The sequence below is a fragment of the Phoca vitulina genome, unplaced genomic scaffold (assembly GCF_004348235.1).
Source record: "Phoca vitulina isolate PV1807 unplaced genomic scaffold, GSC_HSeal_1.0 scaffold11, whole genome shotgun sequence".
In the NCBI taxonomy this organism is placed as follows: Eukaryota; Metazoa; Chordata; class Mammalia; order Carnivora; family Phocidae; genus Phoca; species Phoca vitulina.
Window position 1 is genome coordinate 43,197,648 of NW_022589714.1, and position 16,707 is coordinate 43,214,354.

The following is a 16,707-nucleotide window of genomic DNA, read 5'->3' on the forward strand; positions in this document are numbered from 1 at the left end:
AGACTGTAATAAGAGATGAGGAAGGACACTATATCATACTTAAAGGGTCTATCCAACAAGAAGATCTAACAATTGTAAATATCTATGCCCCTAACATGGGAGCAGCCAATTATATAAGGCAATCAATAACAAAAGCAAAGAAACACATCCACAACAATACAATAATAGTGGGGGACTTCAACACCCCCCTCACTGAAATGGACAGATCATCTAAGCAAAAGATCAACAAGGAAATAAAGACTTTAAATGACACACTGGACCAAATGGACTTCACACATATTCAGAACTTTCCCTCCCAAAGCAACGGAATACACATTCTTCTCTAGTGCCCATGGAACATTCTTCAGAATCGATCACATCCTAGGTCATAAATCAGGTCTCAACCAGTACCAAAAGATTGGGATCATTCCCTGCCTATTTTCGGACCACAATGCTTTGAAACTAGAACTCAATCACAAGAGGAAAGTCGGAAAGAACTCAAATACATGGAGGCTAAAGAGCATCCTACTAAAGAATGAATGGGTCAACCAGGAAATTAAAGAAGAGTTAAAAAAAATTCATGGAAACCAGTGAAAATGAAAACACAACTGTTCAAAATCTTTGGGATGCAGCAAAGGCAGTCCTAAGAGGAAAGTGTATAGCAATACAAGCCTTTCTCAAGAAACAGGAAAGGTGTCAAATACACAATCTAACCCTACACTGCAAATAAAGCCTAAACCCAGCAGGAGAAGAGAAATAATAAAGATCAGAGCAGAAATCAATGAAATAGAAACCAAAAGAACAGTAGAACAGATCAACGAAACTAGGAGCTGGTTCTTTGAAAGAATTAACAAGATTGATAAACCCCTGGCCAGACTTATCAAAAAGAAAAGAGAAATGACCCAAATCAACAAAATCATGAATGAAAGAGGAGAGATCACAACCAACACCAAAGAAATACAAACAATTATAAGAACATATTATGAGCAACTCTATGCCAGCAAATTAGATAACCTGGAAGAAATGGATGCATTCCTAGAGATGTATCAACTTCCAAGGAAGAAATAGAAAACCTGAACAAACCTATAACCACTAGGGAAATTGAAGCAGTCATCAAACTCTTCCAACAAACAAAAGCCCAGGGCCAGATGGCTTCCCAGGGGAGTTCTACCAAACATTTCAAGAAGAATTAATACCTATTCTTCTGAATCTGTTCCAAAAAATAGAAATGGAAGGAAAACTTCCAAACTCGTTTTATGAGGCCACCATTACCTTGATCCCCAAACCAGACAAAGACCCCATCAAAAAGGAGAATTACAGACCAATATCCTTGATGAACACGAATGCAAAAATTCTCACCAAAATACTAGCCAATAGGATCCAACAGTACATTAAAAGGATTATTCACCACAACCAAGTGGGATTTATCCCTGGGCTGCAAGGTTGGTTCAACATCTGCAAATCAATCAACGTGATACAATACATTAATAAAAGAAAGAACAAGAACCATATGATCCTCTCAATAGATGCAGAAAAAGCATTTGACAAAGTACAACATCTTTCTTGATTAAAACTCATCAGAGTATAGGGATAGAGGGTACATACCTCAATATCATAAAAGCCGTCTGTGAAAAACCCACAGCGAATATCCTACTCAATGGGGAAAAACTGAGAGCTTTCCCCCTAAGGTCAGGAACGCGGCAGGGATGTCCACTATCACCACTGCTATTCAACATAGTATTAGAAGTCCTAGCCACAGCAATCGGACAACAAAAAGAAATCAAAGGCATCTAAATCGGCAAAGAAGAAGTCAAACTCTCACTCTTTGCAGATGATATGATACTTTATGTGGAAAACCCCAAAGACTCCACCCCAAAACTGCTAGAACTCATACAGGAATTCAGTAAAGTGGCAGGATAGAAAATCAATGCACAGAAATCAGTGGCATTCCTATACGCCAAGAAGAAGACAGAAGAAAGAGAAATTAAGGAGTCGATCCCATTTGCAATTGCACCCAAAACCATAAGATACCTAGGAATAAATCTAACCAAAGGGGCAAAGGATCTGTACTCAGAAAACTATAAAATACTCATGAAACAAATTGAGGAAGACACAAAAAAATGGAAAAACGTTCCATGCTCATGGATTGGAAGAACAAATATTATGAAGATGTCAATGCTACCTAGAGCAATCTACACATTCAATGCAATCCCCATCAAAATACCATCCACTTTCTTCAAAGAAATGGAACAAATAATCCTAAAATTTGTATGGAACCAGAAAAGACCCCGAATAGCCAGAGGAATGTTGAAAAAGAAAAGCAAAGCTGGCGGTATCACAATTCCGGACTTCCAGCTCTATTACAAAGCTGTCATCATCAAGACAGTATAGTACTGGCACAAAAACAGACACATAGATCAATGGAACAGAATAGAGAGCCCAGAAATGGACCCTCAACCCTATGGTCAACTAATCTTTGACAAAGCAGGAAAGAATGTCCAATGGAAAAAAGACAGTCTCTTCAACAAATGGTGTTGGGAAAATTGGACAGCCACATGCAGAAGAATGAAACTGGACCATTTCCTTCCACCACACACAAAAATAGACTCCAAATGGTTGAAAGACCTCAATGTGGGACAGGAGTCCATCAAAATCCTAAAGGAGAACACAGGCAGCAACCTCTTCGACCTCAGCCGCAGCAACTTCTTCCTAGAAACATCGCCAAAGGCCAGAGAAGCAAGGGCAAAAATGAACTATTGGGACTTCATCAAGATGAAAAGCTTTTGCACAGCAAAAGAAACAGTCAACAAAACCATAAGACAACCGACAGAATGGGAGAAGATATTTGCAAATGACATATCAGTTAAAGGGCTAGTATCCAAAATCTATAAAGAACTTACCAAACTCAACACCCAAAGAACAAATGATCTAATCAAGAAATGGGTAGAAGACATGAACAGACACTTTTCCAAAGAAGACATCCAAATGGCCAACAGACACATGAAAAAGTGCTCAACATCACTCGGCATCAGGGAAATCCAATTCAAAACCTCAATGAGATACCACCTCACACCAGTCAGAATGGCTAAAATTAACAAATCAGGAAATGACAGATGTTGGCGGGGATGCGGAGAAAGGGGAACCCTCCTACACTGTTGGTGGGAATGCAAGCTGATGCAACCACTCTTGAAAACAGTATGGAGGGTCCTCAAAAAGTTGAAAATAGAGCTATCCTATGATCCAGCAATTGCACTACTGGGTATTTACCCCAAAGATACAAATATAGGGATCTGAAGGGGTACGTGCACCCCCATGTTTATAGCAGCAATGTCCACAATAGCCAAACTGTGGAAAGAGCCAAGATGTCCATTTACAGATGAATGGATAAAGAAGAAGTGGTATATATATACAAGGGAATATTATGCAGCCATCAAAAGGAATGAGAACTTGCCATTTGCAATGACGTAGATGGAACTGGAGGGTATTATGCTGAGTGAAATAAGTCAATCAGAGAAAGACATGTATCATATGATCTCACTGATATGAGGAATTCTTAATCTCAGGAAACAAACTGAGGTTTGCTGGAGTGGTGGGGGGTGGGAGCCATGGGTGGCTGGGTGATAGACATTGGGGAGGGTATGTGCTATGGTGAGTGCTGTGCATTGTGTAAGACTGTTCAATCACAGACCTGTACCTCCTAAACAAATAATACATTATATGTTAAAAGAAGAAGAAGAAGATAGTAGGAAGGTAAAAATGAAGGGGGGGAAGTCGGAGGGGGAGACGAACCATGAGAGACTATGGACTCTGAGAAAAAACTGAGGGTTTTAGAGGGGAGGGGTGTGGGGGGATTGGTTAGCCTGTTGATGGGTATTAAAGAGGGCATGTACTGAATGGAGCACTGGGTGTTATATGCAAATAGTGAATCATGGAACACTACATCAAAAACTAATGATGTAATGTATGGTGATTAACATAACATAATAAAAAGAAAAGAAAATTTATCGGAAAGTAGTCAAATAATTGCATCATTTCAGATTTCACTTTGTCAATATGTTTCTTTCCCTTTAATTTTTAGTTAAATCAGTTAACTATATTTCCATAAAGAAGTGGGAAAATATCCTGTACTTTGAATGTTAACCAACCAAATAATGCCATTAGAATTTCTAAAGTTTCTAGCTCATCGTTGCTTCTCATACATTATGTATTTTTAGGCTGGAAAAACTAATAACATCCTTTTTGGAAGACCAAGATCCAGAAAGTAGACTAGAGGTTGGCACTGATATGCGTAAAATTCATCACTGTTTCCATCATTTAAAGGTAAAGTTCAGCATTTCCTCTAGTAGAAGGCATTGTCTGCCATGTTGAAACTGCAATGAAGTTTGTCTAGTTGACCAACTCTTAAAAGGCTAGGATCCAGCTTCACATGTCCAGAACGTTATGATCTTCCAACAAGGCTGGGATTATTCTGGAATTTCTTCAAAGGTTGTATCTTACCTGCCAGTGAATAAGCTCAGACCATAGACTTGTAATTCTTTTGCCAGGAATCTCTAACTTGTACACAGAATAATTCCGTGTTCAAAAACCATTTATTTTCAACATATATCAAGAAAATTGTGTCCTGCGTTTTTCCCAGCTGTTTAGATTTATCCATATAAACCCTCAGTTTTTCTTTGCCTTACATTTTACCTTTCATGATGACACAGTGGGAATATCATTAACTTTTATTTCTACCTCACTTATAATTTGGCATTCTTCACTATGATAATAAACATTTATTGTGAGTCTGCTATGGGCCAGACATTGGGAAAGCAAAATTGAATAAGTTAGTCATGAAGAAGACATATATGTAGAGAATAATTATAACACATGATAAGTGATATTTTTAAAAGTGTGGGGGTTTTAGAGGGGAGAGGGTGGGGGGATGGTTTAGCCCAGTGATGGGTATTAAAGAGGACATGTATTGCATGGAGCACTGGGTGTTATACGCAAACAATGAATCATGGAACACTACATCAAAAACTAATGATGTACTGTATGGTGACTAACATAACATAATAAAATTAAATTAAATTAAAAAAAAGACCTTACAAAAAAAATAAATAAAATAAAAATGTGAAGCAAGTGGTATGGGGTTAAGGAGAAAGAGAAAGAAGTTCAAGAGCGGATCATGTTTGAGTAGGAATTTCTGAGAGAGATGATAGCAGAGAACAGGATGAGGAAGGGGAGGGGAGAGGAGAGAGGGGACAGGGAGAAGGGGAAGGCAGCTGCGTTGCAGAGACAAGGAGGCAAGAAAGGACAGGCACGCCTGATTTGTGCAAGCATTGTCGAAGGCAAAAAGAGTCCAAGAAACTAAGAGATTTGGAAGAGAGGTATGGGCTCTAAGCTCTTATTTCATCTTACAGAAACTATTGAATGACAAGAAGATTCATGGAAAAAGCACAGTCTCCTCTGAAATCAAAGATCAAGACTGCCAAGAGCCATTAAAAGAGGAAGAATACCAAAAGCTCCGAGACATTCTACAGCAGAGGGATAATGAAATCAGTATCCTTTCCAAAGCGATTAGAAACTGACCCTCTCCTGGCTTGCAAGAGGGAGGGGAATACTTCTGTGCCTTCTGCTAGCCCCATCATTCTAGCCCCCCACCCTGCTTCCAGTTCACACTGCTTCTTGCCATTTAGGAGAGGTCCTTCCCACACAGAGAATGTAGTGACCAGTGAAAAACACAGTTGCTATAAAAGAAACACTTTGACTTTGTTTTTAGCTAGATACAGTTACTATTATGGGGACTATTTCAGTTTATTGAAAAGCGTGGTCTTTTTTACACCATCTCTTAACATGAAATTTTTTTTTTAAATATATTTTTTGGACTACTCCGCTGTGCTCTTTCTGTTTTAGTTCTGAGCCAGTAAGTTAGCTGCTTATCTTTAGCTGACTGACCGGACACTGGGCTGACCACAGCCTCACCAGGGCCCAGAATTTGTGGCTGGTGTGTGGGTGGCACTCAAATGGTGGCTGAAAACTGACAAATGGTATTTAGCTTATGGAGAGCAGAGATTGATTTAAATGTAACTTTTTTTTTTTTATTTAAAACCCAGATCTACTGCTTTAGGTTCCACTTAACAAATGTTCCCAAATTTGGAAGCAAGTGTCTATGGGTGTTCAAGATAGAATCCTCTTTGGCTCTAGGAGGCAGTGTGTTTGGGGTGCCACGAGAGCCAGCAGCCCATGGGAGCTACCTCCAGGTACAGGCTGGGGGCTCAGACCTCAGGTTTCCCCAGCATTTCTTCAGTCTTGTTTCTCATTTTATCTGTCAAGCTTCTTGTAAAAAGATTTGACATTTTCATTGCATTTGCTGACTTTAAATGTGCACAAGAAGTTATTTCGGTCAGTTCTTATCAACAGGTATTTGTGTTCATTTTTAAAAATTACTAAAGGGCCTTTTTAGCTGTGGCTAATGTGAAAAAAAATGCATAAAAATAACCTATATGAAGGACATCCAGTAATAAAGAGGTAAAAACAAACCACACACAAGGTAGGCACACTGCCTGATGAACCCCACTCTCTAATTTTAGCTGAGTATTAGCAGACCCTCTATGCCTGATCCAAGTGAGTTTTAGCTGCTTTCTTATCCAGCCAGCAACAGTAGGTTCAGCTGCGAATTCTACTCCCACATGAGGCCTTGTCTGTGAGTGCTGCCCACAGGGTCACCCTGCATTCCTGTTCCTCTCTCTTACCCTATCCAGCTCCAGGGATGCTCCCAGCCCAGACCTCAGGCCTGGCCCCAGCCCCAGTCTGAGCTCTGCTTCTTTTCCAAATCTTGATCCTATTTTAGGATCTTCTCCCCTAAACACTCCTACCAACTTCTTAATCCCTTCCTGGGCTTATGAATGTGTGTGCCTATAGGAGGGATGAGATGAGATATGACAGCGAGGAACCAGTCTGGGCTTACACATGTATGTTTATTTAAACAGGAGAGTGACAGAGAGACATACATCATCTCCCTTATTGACCACCAGATCCAGGTACCACTGTTCATGTGGGGCTGCGCTGGATTCTTCACTGACTGGGAATGACCTGAGCAGCATCTCCTCCTTCTGAGACTCATGTTCAAAATGATGGTATGTAGGAGCCATGGTGAAAAGATCGCTGAACTTCAAGTTCACACCTGGATTGACATCCTCGCTCTTCCTGCATTAGCTCCACAGCTATTCAATGGAATGGTTTCCTACTCTTTAGTAGTAGGACCGTAGAGCCTGCCTTGCCAACCTCATAGTGCTGAGCAAAGCCAGTAAGGTGGGGTACTGGAAAGTGCTTGGTGTGCTAGGGTGGGAGATATGACTCTGCAGACAATGGGCAAACTCAGAAGGAGGAAAAATTGCAGCTCAGATCTACTCATCACAAATCTTGTGCTCATCAAGAGCTAATAACCAAGAAAGGCTGTTGAAATTTCAAGGTTTCTCACAGCCAGGTTGGAGGATATTTTCACATCTCATTTGTAGAACCACCAAGGCGAAGACTGACAGGAGGAATGAGAAAGATCTGGTATATGAGAAAAACAGGTGGTAATACTTGAGCTCAACAAAAGACGGTAAAGCAACCAAAATGACAGCGAATGACATTGAACACTCTTCTTGGAAAGGGAGTGAAAATGGTGTCATTTCAGTGACATTATCAGTCTGAGTAAAGTTCAGACACCCCTTCGCCAAACATGTAACAGTGTGTCATTTAGGACCCCGCACAACAAAGGCCCAAGTTAAATGGAATGGGCACAGGAAGAAGACAAAGGAAAGGTGGGAAGAAGGAAGGCAGCCAAGAAGATAAATCTGTACTCTGATCATCATGAAATGTACATCAGAATGCTGCACATCTCTGGTTAAATTCTGCCAGGGCTTGTTAGAATGAGCCTTAGCTCCTTACTCCAGATCACAAGTCCCTACATGATGGAGCCCCTGCCAAGCCCCTGATTTCATTTATTATGTCTCTGTCCTGTATGTGTTAGGCTTTGGTCACAGTGTCCTTTCTGTGGTTGTTCTAACACCAGGTTTCTCAACCTTGGCACTTTCAACATTTGGAGCTGTATAATTCTCTGTTGTGGGGGCTCCCCTGTGCATTGTAGGATGTTTTGCAGCCTCTCTGGCCTCTACCCACTAGACTTAAGTAACCAACACCTGCCCCCCCCCCCCACTGCAGTACAACAACCAAAAATGCTTCTAGATGTGGCCAAACATGCTTTGAGTGGTAAAATAGCCCCTGTTGGGAGCCACTGAGAAGGCCCTTCTCCTGAGGGTTTTAGCGCTAGCCATGAGCTCTGCTGACATACTCTTCCTCTGGCCACTGCCTCTTCATGTTCAGCTCAAATGGCAATCTCCTAAGTCTTCTGTGAGCACTCAATGTAGAGTAGCTGCTCAGTCATTCTTGACCTTTTAAAAATTAGCTATCCTTTCATCCTCTAACATTCAGTGCATGTACTTGAGATCTGACTTTCCCGAGGAGGACATCTGCTTCATGAGAGCAAGAAACTAGTCTGCCTTTTCATCATTCCATCCCTCTGCCTAGAATCATGCCTGGCACATAGTACAAGCTCCACAGCACACTGTCGAATGGGTGAGGGAATGGATATTGCCAGTGCAGTGTGTGAGCCAGTGGAAGCATCTGATGCTATGGATAATCAGTTCTGCACGAGAAGGAGTGGAAGATGTGGGCAGAGCACTGCTCTTCTCTGCCAGGCCAAGGCCCACACCCCCCTTTGGTAAGGACACATCTTTTGAGGCAAAGATTGGAAGCCACATCAGGGACTCTGAGAGAAAGAGTGATTATGCTTCTGGAAATCTCCAAGAAGTTAGAGTCAAAGCTGAAGAGGAAAATGGAAATCAAATGACCCCTATGAGACTTGCCCAAGAACAGGCATCTGAGTTGCGGTCTTCTCTCCCCACCACCTCCATATTTCCTCACTCACCATCTCTGGAGACGCTGGAGGCCTGCAATTCAGCTTGCTGCATATGCACTTGGAGCTCTGAGATTCTCAAGAGGGATTTTAGTCTTTTCTCTCAGTGATGGCAGAAATCCCTTAGAGTTCTCAGCATCTGGAGCCGGAAAGAACAGCAAAGGAGGGTGGCATGCAGTGATGTTATCGATCCTCATCAGTGCTCCCAATATATTGAAATGGCCTACCAAAAGGTGCACTGTAAAATAATGTATCTGTACTAACAGTTCACTTCTTTTCAGTTCCATTTGGGACCAAGATTTAGAGACTTTTTTAAAAAAATGACTGTAAGTCCCATTCAAATGTATGCTAAGCAAACATGTGTTGGATGTAGGAGTGCTCTGGCCAGCAAAACTGATTTGGCTGCTCTGCCAGTTGGGCGGATTCTGGTGTTCTCCCTCTCCACTCCTCCTGCTGCCTCCTGAGCGGCATCCTGGATTCAAGTCTTACTTATTCACAGATACAACCATAGCTCCTTTGCCCACTCCTACTAAGTGTTCATTTTATTTCTTGTAAACCCTTTCATAAGAATTTTGAGTCTTTACCAGTTTAAACTCAGAGCATTTTAAAGACCTTTGGGTTTGCTAATTTTTCATATAATGGTGCCATATTGAAAGACCAGTTGCTTCCTAAACTGTCTATAACTAGATAAATGACTTCAAGAAGTTGAAGTCTTCTTCAGTGGTCTCTTTACCATATGACAAATAGCAAATATTGTTGGAAATATTTTTTGGAGCTGTATAATTCTCTGTTGTGGGGGCTCCCCTGTGCATTGTAGGATGTTAAAAATTAACCTCAATTGAAACATTAGTGTTTTGATCATTCCAACTTAGCATGAGTCACTAAATCCTTAAATCGAGTTTCAGATATTCTGGTCAATATGCTAAAGAAGGAAAAAAAGAAAGCTCAAGATGCTCTCCACTTATCCAGCATGGATAGAAGTGAATGTAGACACTCACAGAGCTCGCCCTTCCCACCTGGGAACCCTGAAGGTCTGAGGATGTTGCCATCCTCAGCAACCACACAAGTCCAGGATGTCAGCACTTTTGGGTACCAATCCAGTTTGCTCCACAGAAAAACAGGTCAGTTATATTTACTTATATATATATAAATTATCTTAAGTATGGAAAAAATAGGCTTAAATGAGAAAACATAGGCTATCATAAATTATACATCTATAGAAAAAGTAATAAACATGGAAATAATTGTATCATTCTATTCTTCATCATTGTAATTGTTGTTGTTATTATTACTAGTATTTCTTGAGGTTTTAAAGTTGTACCAGCAGCAGCTGCAGCAGCAATAACAAAAATCCCCAAGTAAAATTTATCCTCAAAAGGAAAAAAAAGAAACAAGTCTGGCATTCCTCATGCTCCATAATGGAATTCAGCATAGCATTTTTTGGTTTTAAATATGAAGAAATGACAACTTATTTGTTATAGTTATTTTTTATAACTATCAAATCTCTTAAATACCAGTTTCCAAAATTGATGACTGAACTGAAAACAAAGTATGAATTGTCACAGAGCTCAGAGGCAGAAATAGATGGGTCCAGGGCAACAGGAGAAAAGTTAAAGTTAGAGAAAGGAACAAAACCTTTCCTCTGATAGAGGCGGGAAAGAATAAGGACAGATGTTGCATTGCCAATGTGATGACACAGTATTTATTTCTAAATCTGAATAAGCTATCTGCAGCAAAATAATTTAAAAATATCACAGTCTGCCTTAAAGGATAATAAACAAACAAAACTTTGTCAGATAGTAGGATTTGACTGGGTTGGATCAACTCAGAGGCACTTTCCCCACTTGTAGCTTTTGATCAGTATGTCCTCTCAGCAACTACAGAACCCTGGCTAGAGGCCCGGGTTAGTTTGTGTTATTTTCTCTTTTTGTTAGACCAGCAGAGCATGATATACAGTCATGTGATTGGTGCCTTTCTCTTGAAGACATTGAGGAATCTGAAATATGGAAGGTACTAGAACAGAGGGGTGAAAACCTTCCCTTTTTGGCAACATAGGTTGAAATTTTTTGTATAAATGTTTGTTGGGATGGGTGACCTGATATGCAGGGTTTTCTAAAGGATTTAGCTTGGGACTAATTAGAGGATGGTACTCCTCAAGAAGGACGCTTTTTAATTAATAAAGGCAAGGTCAAGAAGCCTGGAAATATACTTTGTGATATTATATCCCTTTATCTCTTAATTCAAAATCTCCTTGCTTTGAATATTTAGTTAGCAATAGAGTAGAGTAAATTCAAAATCAAAGGAAACCAAAATTGCTATTTTTACCATTTATCATGGTGACAGTAGACAGGAAAACAATTATTCCTCTCTGTGACCGTTTTCCATACAATATTCCTGTACTCAGTTATGGGTAACAGCTGGTTCTTAAAAAAAGGAGACCCTCTGGATTGGTGAATTCATTAGTTCATCCATCAATTTATTTATTCCTTTATTCATTCAACATGTATTTATTGAGTACATGCTTTGTTCAGTACCGTGCTAATTATTACTATTATGGCTACCGCTTACATAACCTTGCATATATATCAGGTGGTATTCAAAGCTGTCTGATTGGATTAACTCATCTAATCCTTATTCTATAAGTTCTTGTTTTACCCCCATATTATACAAGAATATACAAGGACAAACACAACCTCTGATCTCAGAGCACTTAGAGACTAACAGAGAAGAGAGATTTGAACAATTAATTACAAAAGTGCACCTCTGTATTACTGATGGGGCACATACTAGGGAACTCAACCTCAAGTTAAGATCAGAAAGATCCAAAAAGGGACATAAGGAGGGGAGTGTGGCTGGAAGCAATATTGTAAGCAGAAGGAATCATTTGAATAGCTTTCGGGTTCTTTGTGGTGGAAAGGAGCATTTTAGGAGGTGGAAGGCCAGGATGGGTGGTGGGATGTGGCAGGGAGAGGCTGGGAAGACAGGTTGAATAATGTGTGCACAATAGAATGGCAGAGGACACAGAGTATGAATGACTAATTAGAAGGCCATTGTAGCATAGTGGTCCAAGCCAAAGGATGGGGATGAGAGAGAGATGGGGGGATCAGAAGCATTTAGGAGGGAGAGTGAGCAGGGCTTGGTGACTAATGGATGTGGGGGGGTAAGGGTGAGGATGGGCCCCAGGTCTCTAGGTGGCTGGTGAGGTTTTTTGTGGAGGTAAGGAACAGTGCAGCAGTTGGCATGGTTGGCTATAGAGAGCAGAGCCTGGCATCTCTAGTGATAGGAAAGGTCGCAGTCAGTACCCGTACGTTAGAACTCTGTGCTCATGATGGAAGGAACTGTTCACTGGCCTTCTCCAAAGACAGACACCATTATGCCCCTGCAGAAATGGCCTCGATATCACTGCCCTGCCCCTTGCTGTGTGCCAGACCTTTTCTGTTTCTATTTTCTCTTGCCCACACCATCTCCCTTCTCATAATTCTTCTTCCCCACAGCATCTCATAATCTCTCTCCTAAGTCATAATTATAGTCAAATTTTTCAGTAACTCTTCTCCTCCCTTGATACTACTATCAAGACAAACTAGTTTTGTTTGGAAAATGAATTAAGTTCATTTGAGTAGAAAGTCGCTGAAAAAAAAATAATGGAAATTGTTTGTAAAGTCCAAGTACAAATGAGGTAAAAGAGTTTTGGAGAAGAGCCTTATAGTTGAAAGGGTTTTTGAGTTGTTTTAACTGTTGTTGGATATAGTTCTAGCAGTAACTTTAAGTAGGAGTAGGCTCACAAATGGATTGATAATGATCTAAGCATTTGGAGGAGGGACTGATGAAGGACTGATTTTATTTCTTGGCAAAACTACAGATAGGATGAAATTGCTGTGGATGAATCAGTGCTGCAAAGCAACAGGTAATGGGATAGTTTGTTACAATGTTTAAAGATCCTGGGAGCTGATTAGGCTTTTATTATTGCATTATTTTATACAAGAAGCTTGTGTAAACCAAGCCAAATACAAAAAAAAAAATTAATAAGCATGTTGTTTTGAAAGATTTCTGCCTTATGTAGGTGTCAATTTCTATTAACCATCCACTGGGATGCGTTCAATGCAGAAAGGAAGTAGATTTGACCTTGTCCAGTCTGAGACTGCTGGGAAGCTGTCCCTCCCTGCTCTGGTGACCCTCCTCCTTCCCTTCACCCCCACTTCATGCTGAAAAAATGACTTCTTTCAAATTTCTTGTACTAAAAGAAAATGAAACTAAATTCATGGTTCACTAGAGAGCCCCACACAGTCATTGTGCAAGCAGCCTGCCAAGGCAGACGAAGGAAGGTTAGGGGCTTTGGGGCTTCTTGGTTTTTTTGGAGGTTAAATGTCTGTTTTGGTTTCATTGAAGCAACAAGAGGGATTGTTCAGCTCTACATTTTGAAAAGAGTCATATGGTTCTCTTTAAAATAGCAGGACTTTGATAGTTTGGTTTTCTTGTTTGTTTTTTTTCGGGTTTTTGTCATTGTTTACTTGTTTAGTTCTCTGTGTGTTCCAGATAGTCACCTGGAACCAGTCAGTATTCCAAAAGCCCCTGATGATTCACCACATCCTTTAACTGAGATGCTAACAGAACCCACTTATCACAGGTGATGCCACTGGTATTTTATTTATTTATTTATTTATTATGTTATGTTAGTCACATACAGTACAGTACATCATTTGTTGTTTTGTAGTGTTCCATGATTCATTGTTTGCGGAAAGCACCCAGTGCTCCATGCTCCTTAATACCCATCACCAGGCTAACCCATCCCCCAACTCCCCCCAGAACCCTCAGTTTGTTTCCTGGAGTCCAGAGTCTCTCATGGTTCATCTCCCCCTCTAATTTCTCCCCCTTCACTTTTCCCTTCCTTCTCCTACAGTCCTCCCATGTTATTCCTTATGTTCCACACATACGTGAAACCGTATGATAATTGACTTTCTCTGCTTGACTTATTTCACTTAGCATAATCTCCTCCAGTTCCATCCATGTTGATGCAAAAGTTGGGTATTCATCCTTTCTGATGGCTGAGCAATATTCCATTGTATAGATGGACCACATCTTCTTTATCCGTTCGTCTGTTGAAGGGCATCTCGGCTCTTTCCTCAAAAAGTTAAAAATAGAGCTACCCTATGACCCAGCAATTGCACTACTGGGCATTTACCCCAAAGATACAGATGTAGTGAAAAGAAGGGCCACATGCACCCCAATGTTCATGGCAGCAACGTCCACAATAGCCAAACTGTTGAAAGAGCCACTGGCATTTTAAAAGGTAAATTGAAAGCCAAAGCCACAGTCTGGAGGCTCCAGGCTCTTTTCTCTTATTCACTCCTAAGAATGTATTGAATCCCCACTATGTGCACAGAAGGTCCAAGGGTAGGGGTGGTAGGGGGCACCAACGGAAACTGAGAAATGGTCTTTGCCCCTGGGAGCTTACATTTAAATAGCAGAGGCTGGCTTGGTACCCAAAGAGTAGAGAATAAAGTAACAAGTGCTATATACGCAGGAACTAGAAGAAATGCTGTGGGAAGTCAAAGGAGAAGGCAGGGATTTTAATAAGTGGATTGGGAAAGCATTACAAAGCAAGTGACATGGAAGTTAGGTCTCAAAGGATCGGTAGAATTTGGATAAAGATGGAGGGAAGAACATTCTATTACATTCCAGATTTAAAGAATATTATGAGTAAAGGCTTGGGAACAGGAAAGCAAGGGAAAATATGTAGAGTTGGCAAGGGTACTTGTTTAGCTGGGGTCTTAGAGAAGTACAGGAAGTCTGAAGACATAAGGCTAGAAAAATGAGTGGGAAATTGTTGGGATGGCTTCTTCAGGGAGAGGGAGTAGAGGAATAGATGGGAATGTCCCCTTTTAACTTTATATGCTTTCATGTTGTTTTAATTTCTTGCACTTAATTTCTTGAATGCCTCACCAGGGAATTGCCTTCATTGGGTTGCAGGGAACCACCAAGACAGAGGGGGCATGGTGATAGCTGTGCTCTGGGAAGGTATTTGTGGAAGAAATCTTTAGAGTATCTTGGAGATGAGATGCCTGGAGATGTGAGTAAATGGTTTAGGAAATAAAATAGTCTAAGGTGGGAGTGATGGAAACAGAGAAGAGGCAAGGAGCATGAAGAGATATAACGGAGGGAGCCCACAACAGTTCTCCATGGCATAAACAACTCTTTCTTCTCCCTCTTCCTGGTTTTCCCAGTTCTTTTGGCACTGAGGATGCAGCTACGGCAAGGCCAGGAGAACAGGGACCCTGGAGCTTCTCTGGCATGCTGCATCAAACCTGGAGTCCATTCTTTGAGTTTGCTTTACCCATGCTTAAAGGATTGCTCTCTGGACCAAAAGCTACTGTTACATTATCCACTAAGTTGAAAAGAAGAGCTCAGAGAGAAATCAATAGAGCAAAACTCACCCATAAAACCAGAGAAAAAGAATAGAGATTAGGTTTTCTAAGATCCTTTCCAACTTGCTTTGTTGTAAGCCTCAGGCATAAAGGTTCACCTCTTGCTTTTCAAACCTCTCATGATCCATCTTACCCTCTCTTTTTGGAACTGACCACACTTTTGTCCTTGCATTTCCCTTTGAATGCAATTAAAGAGACAGTCAGTAAATGGATCATTGCCTTCTCTTTAGCTCCATGGCTAATCTCACTTCTGCAGGGCATAATATTGAGGTTACTCTGAGCACTACCTCTGAGAAATGCATCTTTGCATCCCTCCTATTTGAAGGGTCCCTAGATTGGATGAAATGAATAAATGATGTCCAAAAAAGAGAAAAAGGAGAGAGAGAAACTGAGAACAGATCTCTGCTTTAGGTTTAAAATCAAGGCTTACTCCCATTTCCATTTATTTTATCTGATAATCTTTGTGATTCCAAAAAGGTCTCCAAATCTAAAAAGTGAACAAACAAGTAAGAGTCAATGTGTTTTCTAGAGGAAAGCAGCATGGCCCTAGATGGGACTCAACTTCTGACATTCAGTTAGATTCAATAGACACCCATGAGCTCCCATGTGCCTTTATCTATCTATCTATCATCTATCTATCTATCTATCATCTATCTATCTATCTATCTATCTATCTATCTATCTATCTATCTATCTTGGAAGTCATCATCTATGAGCATCTCAGGAATTTTTAATCTAGTCAGGGAGATAAGTAGGTAGATAGAGCTGTCTTTTAGTATGATGAAAATGTTCAAAAAAGGGGCCTGGAGACTTGAGGATTCCTCAAAAATTGTAGCCTAGTCAACCATCAGTTCCATATTATTTGGGGAAACGGTTTTGTCAGGAAGGAGAACACAGATTCTGAATATGGCTAGGAATCAAAGAACTAGAGGTATCAAAGAAGCAGTGTCCTATTGCCTATGGACATTAAAATTGCTGGGTTCGGTATGTAGAGGAAGACCATGGCCTGATACCCAAGTGCTCAGTAAAATGACTAAAGCAGAGGACTGCTGATGGCAGTAGGGAGGAGATGGTAGAAGAAGCTGTAGCCAGTTGAAATGAGCCTGAATGGGGAAAAGGTTTGCCTACATTATATTGTTTGCTTTGTGTTTATTTCCATTAGCATGAGTGAGTATTATTCTAGAATCACCAAGAGAAAACAGGTAAAATGCAGGCCAACATCCTCATTTCCCTACTTGGTTGTAAGAAGATTCTTTTTTTTTTAATATCTTATTTATTTATTTGACAGAGAGAGACACAGCAAGAGAGGGAACACAAGCAGGGGGAGTGGGAGAGGGAGAAGCAGGCTTCCCACGGAGC

General features: G+C 40.6%; 1 protein-coding gene across 1 annotated transcript in view; it reads left to right on the top strand.

Annotated features, from left to right (window-relative positions):
* The window catches only part of KIF6 (kinesin family member 6), a 422,557-nt gene that overhangs the window by 205,232 nt on the left and 200,618 nt on the right, over positions 1-16,707 (top strand). Inside the window, exons 11-13 of the mRNA XM_032409883.1 lie at positions 4,194-4,299; positions 5,385-5,523; positions 9,832-10,047. Coding sequence (XP_032265774.1) covers positions 4,194-4,299; positions 5,385-5,523; positions 9,832-10,047 — 461 coding nt within the window. The remainder of the gene's footprint in view (positions 1-4,193; positions 4,300-5,384; positions 5,524-9,831; positions 10,048-16,707) is intronic.